General features: G+C 36.0%; 1 protein-coding gene across 1 annotated transcript; it reads right to left on the bottom strand.

Annotated features, from left to right (window-relative positions):
• Window positions 1–3,405: 3,405 nt before the first annotated feature.
• Window positions 3,406–5,941, bottom strand: LOC131034646 (subtilisin-like protease SBT1.7). Its single transcript, XM_057966203.2, has one exon. The coding sequence runs from the start codon at window positions 5,909–5,911 to the stop codon at window positions 3,611–3,613; it is 2,301 nt and encodes a 766-aa protein (XP_057822186.2). The 5' UTR covers window positions 5,912–5,941; the 3' UTR covers window positions 3,406–3,610.
• Window positions 5,942–6,968: the final 1,027 nt, after the last annotated feature.

The following is a 6,968-nucleotide window of genomic DNA, read 5'->3' as shown; positions in this document are numbered from 1 at the left end:
TATACATTGACACAACAACCATTATTCTCAAATTTATGCATAGTTATAATGGCATATTATACTTTAGGTAATCAATTAATCACTTCATCTTGCATATTTGTGTTTCCCCTTTTTCTCACATACATAATTTACAACTCCTCTTAGCTCCTATTAGTCTTGAAATTTTTCCATTTTCATGTTTTTTGGGAATAATTTTTTTGTCAATATCCAAAAGAGTAAGGGAATTATATTTACTCTCTATGTGAACTAATTCTTACTTGAACCAAAACTTATTTACTCCATTAATTATCCTTAATCTTGTATCACCACTATTTATTACTATTACTGGAATCCACGTTGCTTTTTGTTATGACACAATATCTTAACCAAACACTTACATTCTTTGACTTCCTATGTTTGACTAATCATTCATTGATACTATTCACATATCTGGTCCGTATGAAACTAATTAATTATATTATAGGTTTTTTTGGCTTGATCCATATTAACTTCATTAGGTACAGATTCTAGGCAATCTCATCAAAGCAACTTATTTTAGAAATAGTTAAAAATTTCAATTTTGCATAATTTATAAAACATAATCCAAGAGACTATAAGACTAAATAAATTCAATTTTTTTTATTAAGATAAACGGGTTTTACAGGGACCCAAAACCCAAATCCATACAGAAAAAGATCATAACGGTAGCGAACTAGTCCAAAACTAATAGCCGAACAACCACAAAAATAGGGGAGTCACCCCAAAACACCAAACTTAATAGGGATAGCAGCAATACAAACAACAAAAAACTAGCCAAGAGAATACATGAACTCAAAGTTCTTCTTTATTGATTCCCCTGAACTCCTCCATTATGAATCTCGTGGCGTTCCTCTCCTGGTTCCTTCTTCTAGTTCTAGTAGAGGGCCTAGTTGTAACCTGGATGTCCACCCCATGAGAAATTGGATCTAGATTCTTCTTTTTCGGCTTGGTAACTAGAGGTGGAACCCTATTAATTGGTTGGGTTTTTTCGACAACAGTCATCTCGTTTACCTTTTCTAGACCTTTTGCACTACTAGTCATGGCTTCTTTTCTTATTTTCACTAGGTTCCTTAGGTTGCCCCTAAGTTCCTCCATACTTTTCTCCAGATGAGCAATCCTTGACTCATGTTCAGTTTTCATAACTTTGATATCCTCAGTGAGTTTTTGAGTCATTCTGAGGAGCTCATCAGTCTTGTCTGGCATAGGATTCTCAGTGAAAGTGTTAATTATGTCTTTAATGCCCCTTTTTAAGAGAATGCTTTGACTAGTACTAAATAAATACAATGTTAGTATTGAATATTAAACATTGATAAACAATTGCAATGCATTGGTCCAAAATAGGATCCTATTTTATCACCTTTATAGACTTTGAACCTTTTATTCTTTTAAAAAATATGATTCTATATTACATAACATGTTCACATCTTGCAAATGATTTTCTTGGAACTATTTTTCCTTTTAATGTGCATTGGCAGTGAGATTAAAGTCTTGGACTCTTACTTTGTGTCCATTTCATGTGATTTTGACTTAAAATAAAAAAACTCAAAACCATATTGTTAGGTTTACATATTTCATGATGATATTTAATAACATTACCATCAGAATATCATGTGTCTTCTTATCTCTTTAACAATATAATATTTTTATTGAATTTAACATTATAATAATTATTTATAATTTTTTATTAATGCTTTTGTAATTGTCAATTACATATGTAATGGTTTTTCTTTATAAATTTTGATTCGTTTATCTAAAAAAAAAGTAGAAAATAGATTTTCATACAATTCATTCCTTACACATTAAATGTAATAATACTTATTATTATTTTATAGAATTTATGTGATGCACACATTTAGTGATGTAGTATTCAAGATGCATAAACTTTGAAAATGCACAAAAAAATAAAATAATAAAACAAACAACTTTTGGTACCCACTATTGATTATATTTTTGTCAAATGATTTAAAAAATACTAAACACAGTTTCAAAAGTTGTTGAACACATGACACTTTACTATGTTTAAAAAAAAATATGAACGCTTTTATTTTCCTATAATATTTCACCTTCTTAATCTTAGCTATTTTGTTAAGAAAATTAATAGTTTAAAAACTAGATTCAAAGTATTGCATTTCTGATTTTTATCATATCTTTACACTTTAAATGAATGCACTTTAAATTACTTACCAAAGTTTAATTTTAATTGATATTAGAAAAAGAAAAAGAAAAAGAAAAAGTGAAATTTTGCCTTGTTTTTGTTTCCCCTTTCCATGCAAATACAAGCCAACTTCTAGAAACCCCTTCAATGTAATGCCAAGCTTATAAAAAAACATACATTTAAGAGGGAAGATGCCACTTTCTATAGAAAACTTGTCATTACTTGGTTTATTTAGACAAAACATTTATTTCGTGGAAAATCTAGTATCTATATTTATCAAAGCACCTAAAGAGAGTAATTGGTTGGATACAAAAGGAAAATGTTATATTTTTTAGAACAATACCCAATTGCATCCACTATGGCTACAGACCCTCATGTTCTTTGATTGGATTTATAAATTCAATTTTGATTGATGTTATAGATGATAGAAAATATACTATTGGTTTTGTTTTCCACATTAAATTAGGCTCTATTATATAGTGTAAAATAATTAAATAATACACTATTTTCTTCATGTGAATTAGAATTTAGAGTAGTAAAAGAAATAGGAAAGGAAGCAATTTTGAGTTCAAAAAACTTTTATTTTAGATTAACTTTCACAATTTTTTTTCACTACTGTGTATTATGATAATCAATGTACCATACAAGTTATAAACAAATCTAATTTTCCATGTTGAGACAAAGCATATTGTTATGATTCATTAAGGCCATGCTTAATTTCCTTTTCTTGAAGTCATTAGGGAGTCTATGTCTTGTTTGGTCCATTATTTGTTATGTTTCACGAGGTTGGTGGTACTTTGGGGAACCCTCTTGGATTTTTCTTCTTTAGACTTTATTGATAGCTATGGCTATCTTGAAATCTTTATATTGTAATTGAATGTAGTAAGTTCACTATATGTCAATCTTCAATTTTGTCTAAACTAGAACAAATAGTTAATATATTTAATAAGAGTATGATTGAAACCAAAATTTTAAAATTATGAGGAATGCTTGGCATCTTAGAAGTGAACATTAAAGGGAAATAGTTGTATAATGTTCTCCTCTCCTATGTACTTTATATCATTTTAATGAATCCTAAAGAAAGATGTTAAGAAAAAGTAAGATTGTCATAAGGAAAAAATAAGAAATTTTTAATTTTTTATGCAGAATATAATATTTTATATTATTATAATAAAAAAATAAGAATATTAAATCCTTCAACAAAAATTTTCATTACAAACATCACAGCAATTGCTTTAAATGAAAGTAATAATTAATTTTTCCAATCTTTTATGTACATAGAATAAGATAAGCAACAAACTGCCCAAATAAATGAGACTAAGCACTACCAACAGTCCTGTACAACCTATTGCTTCAACAATTTAACTCTATTTTATTCTCTGTTTTGCCCTGTTTATTGCTGCTGATTTTTTTATTATTGTTGATTTGGCCCTGTTTTTACACAGGTTGCCATAGCAGGGCAACTGGACTACGAACAACGTACGTTCCTCCCTCTATACATGTCCATTTTATCTCTCCAAACTCGTCAGACACAGATCGAGTTGTTGTATTGGTTTCAAATGTCACACTATAGCTGGCCTTCTCGTTCAGTTGTTTGAACTCCAATGTCTGTGGCTGCACAGTTATTTTCACACCAAAAGGGGCCTTTACACTTACTCGATACACGGCATGTGCTTGTGCACCCACATTCGTCACTGTTCTCCTCTTAACCTGAATCAAGTTGTTGCCAGAGTAAAACAGCACAGAGAAAGATGGGTAGTTGAGATCTCCAGTTTCCATACTGAGGTTCGGGCAGGAAATTAACTTCTTGGTGAGCAGGGCAATCTGTTGCGCTGTGTAATTGAGCGTGCAGAGATAGTTGATGTAGTCTTGAGGTGCCAGATCATAGATGAGTCCAGGATTTATTGCAGCTACTGGGTCAACGTGGCCTGCGCCCATGGCGAACAGATCGGCTGCTTTCTCGGTAGCTGAATCCCTGATGGCCTGCTTTGTATTATCTACAATGTAAGAAGACGTCATGAAAGCAGATTTAATGGCGGCTGGGCTCCACGTGGGATGAACTTGTTTAATGAGCGCTGCAATGCCACTGACGTGAGGACAGGCCATCGAAGTACCTGATGCAAGAAAGAAAGGCAAACTTTCCGTATATGCCGCCAATATGTTCACACCCGGAGCAATCATATCTGGCTTGAGAATGTGCGGGTATGTTACACTGGGCCCTCTAGATGAGAAGGCAGCCACAACAGGAGCAGCTGTCTTTCCTAGAGAAGTCAATCCTGGGAGGCGCATGGTGGCAGTTGCATTACTCTCGTTGGTCATGTAGGCTTTGATTTTTTCTCCAACCGTGAAACTCACGCTAATTGCAGGCAGATGATTAGGATTGGTGATCTGCTCATCTGCCCCGGAAAGGTTGTCATTTGCAACAATCATTCCTAGGCCCCCTGCTGCTTGAACGACGATTCCCTTCACCAGGGCCTCCGTCTCCCCTTCATTGAGCGGAATTGACAACTGATCGCACACCACGATTTTACCCTTAACCAAACTTGGGTCAAGGCTGCCAGCAAGACAACGCCTTGAGCTGTTGTTGGTGGATACATAGATCAGAGGATGAGGCATCTGTAGCATTGCATCTCCTCCCTTGTATAGCGAAGTGCCTCTGTGTATTTCCTGGTTTCCCAAGACTAGCGAAGCAGGAAAAGCTCTGTCGATACTGCTGGCACCCACAGTAGTAATCCAGGGCGCTGGGTTGTTGAGAGAAGACGAAATTGGTCCTTCGTTTCCTGCCGCCGCAGAAACAAAAACACCCTTCTCGATGGCCCCAAATGCTGCGATGGCAACGGGATCCAAGTGAAATTGCGCTTCTGGTGAGCCAAGTGACAAAGAAATGATGTCAACGCCATCTGCAATTGCTTCTTCCATGGCGGCAACTATGTCCGCGGCATAGCAGCCATCTGCCCAGCAGACTTTGTAGATGGCCAGCCTAGCTTTAGGCGCCATCCCTCTGGCTGTTCCGTTGGCGAAACCGAAGAAACTAGTTGCAGGCACTGCAGCCCCGGCAACAGTAGCAGCTGTATGTGTGCCATGGCCCTCGCTGTCTCGAGGAGATTTGTATTCCAAGGTTTCGTTGATACGACTGTTGTTTTCGTAGCCTTTGAAGAAGTATCGAGCTCCAATGATTTTTCTATTACAGTGGGAAGAATTGAACCCCTGCCCACTCTCACATACACCCTTCCATCTCTGTGGAACGGGTCCAAGGTCTCCATCGTTGAAGCTTTGGCTTTCAGGCCGAATTCCAGTGTCAAGCACCCCTATGATGATGTCTTCCCCAAGAGTAGAATATTTGGACCATAGTCCGAACGAAGAGGAAGAGGAGGAGGTGAGCCCGAGGAACTCAGGTGTGTCCGTGGTGGCGATTTTATAGAGAGAGGAGGGGATTACGGCCAAGCAGCCATCCATTCTCTGCATGGCTTCGGCCTCTGCTCTACTCAGTCTCGTAGCAAAGCCGTGCAGGAGTGTATCATATGTATATAACAAGTCACTTGCAGTATCAGACAGTGAGACCTGGTTGAGCATTGAAGCATACCAGTGTTGGTGTAAACTGTAATGATTAGGTTTCATGGACCTCATCATATGAACAATGTATGGCTTTCTTAAATCTTCATCTTCAGCCTTTGCTAACAACGTCGCTGAGATAGCGAGGACAATGAAGAGTAGTGTGAAAAGAGATGCGTTGGCCATTGTTTACAGGTAACACGCAAAATATGGAAAGGAGAGAGGCTAATTGATGTGTGATAGATTTATGGAGAGGCCTTCTTAAAGTAGAGATTAACATATGCGTTCCTCGTTGCTTCCTTTCTGGCGGGCGCCGTGTTACAGGGTAAAAGAATTAAAATATGGGTCAAACAAGATTCCGCGTGAAACAAGAGAGCGTGTGGGGCTGCACTTACACTTGGTCGTCGTTTATCTTAGATGGTCGGCAGCCTGTCTTACCGTATAAAAAACTTGAAGAAACGGTATTGCTATAAAGGAAAGTACAATATTTCTTTTTAAATGCATATCTCTTGGATGATTATTTCTAGAAGAAACTAGTACAATCTTAAAAAATTAAGTGGTTGAAAGTTTAGTGAGGCTAAGTCAATAAATAAATAAGATCAAGTTCAATAATAAAGTTTAAGTAGTTATAACAAAGCTAGAAGGAGGAGAATCTTATCATCAAGGTTGTTTCAAACATCTCAAATGATAAAATATCAATTAACTTCTATCTAATGAAAGCACCTTTTTCTTCAATAGGATCATCAAGGAGTTGCTAAGATGGGATTGGAGAAATAACCAACTTTGAGTGAGCAAACTTCCCAAAGACAAGCCAACCAGGCTCATCGCTATGCCAATGAGAAGTTCAATCTACTAAAAGTTATATCAAGAAAATAGATTTGGGATTTGCATAGTGCTCATATTGGTGTATTATGTTTTTTTTGGATGACATGCAACTATGTATTGTTGGAGAAATGAGACTTTTGTGACCATCAACCAAAGGAAGCATTGTCTATAAAAGTAAAAGCTTGAGAGCCATAAGGACCTATTTAGATGATCATACCCTAAGTACTTGAGCCTCATGATTCTCGTCCCCTTTTGACCCAAATAATTTTAATAAAAACTTACTTCTAAAACCACAACACACTCTATTCTCCTAACAATTTTTGAATTTTGAATAAAATTATGCTTCTAATATGACTGGCTAATTTAAAATTTTGAGCTTACCTCTCTACAATAATGGCATCGATGAAGGAATCGATGT

Source organism: Cryptomeria japonica, chromosome 5, assembly GCF_030272615.1.
Source record: "Cryptomeria japonica chromosome 5, Sugi_1.0, whole genome shotgun sequence".
Taxonomy (NCBI): Eukaryota; Viridiplantae; Streptophyta; class Pinopsida; order Cupressales; family Cupressaceae; genus Cryptomeria; species Cryptomeria japonica.
The sequence above is the reverse complement of the archived record's forward strand: the minus strand, read 5'-3'. Positions and strand labels throughout refer to the sequence as shown.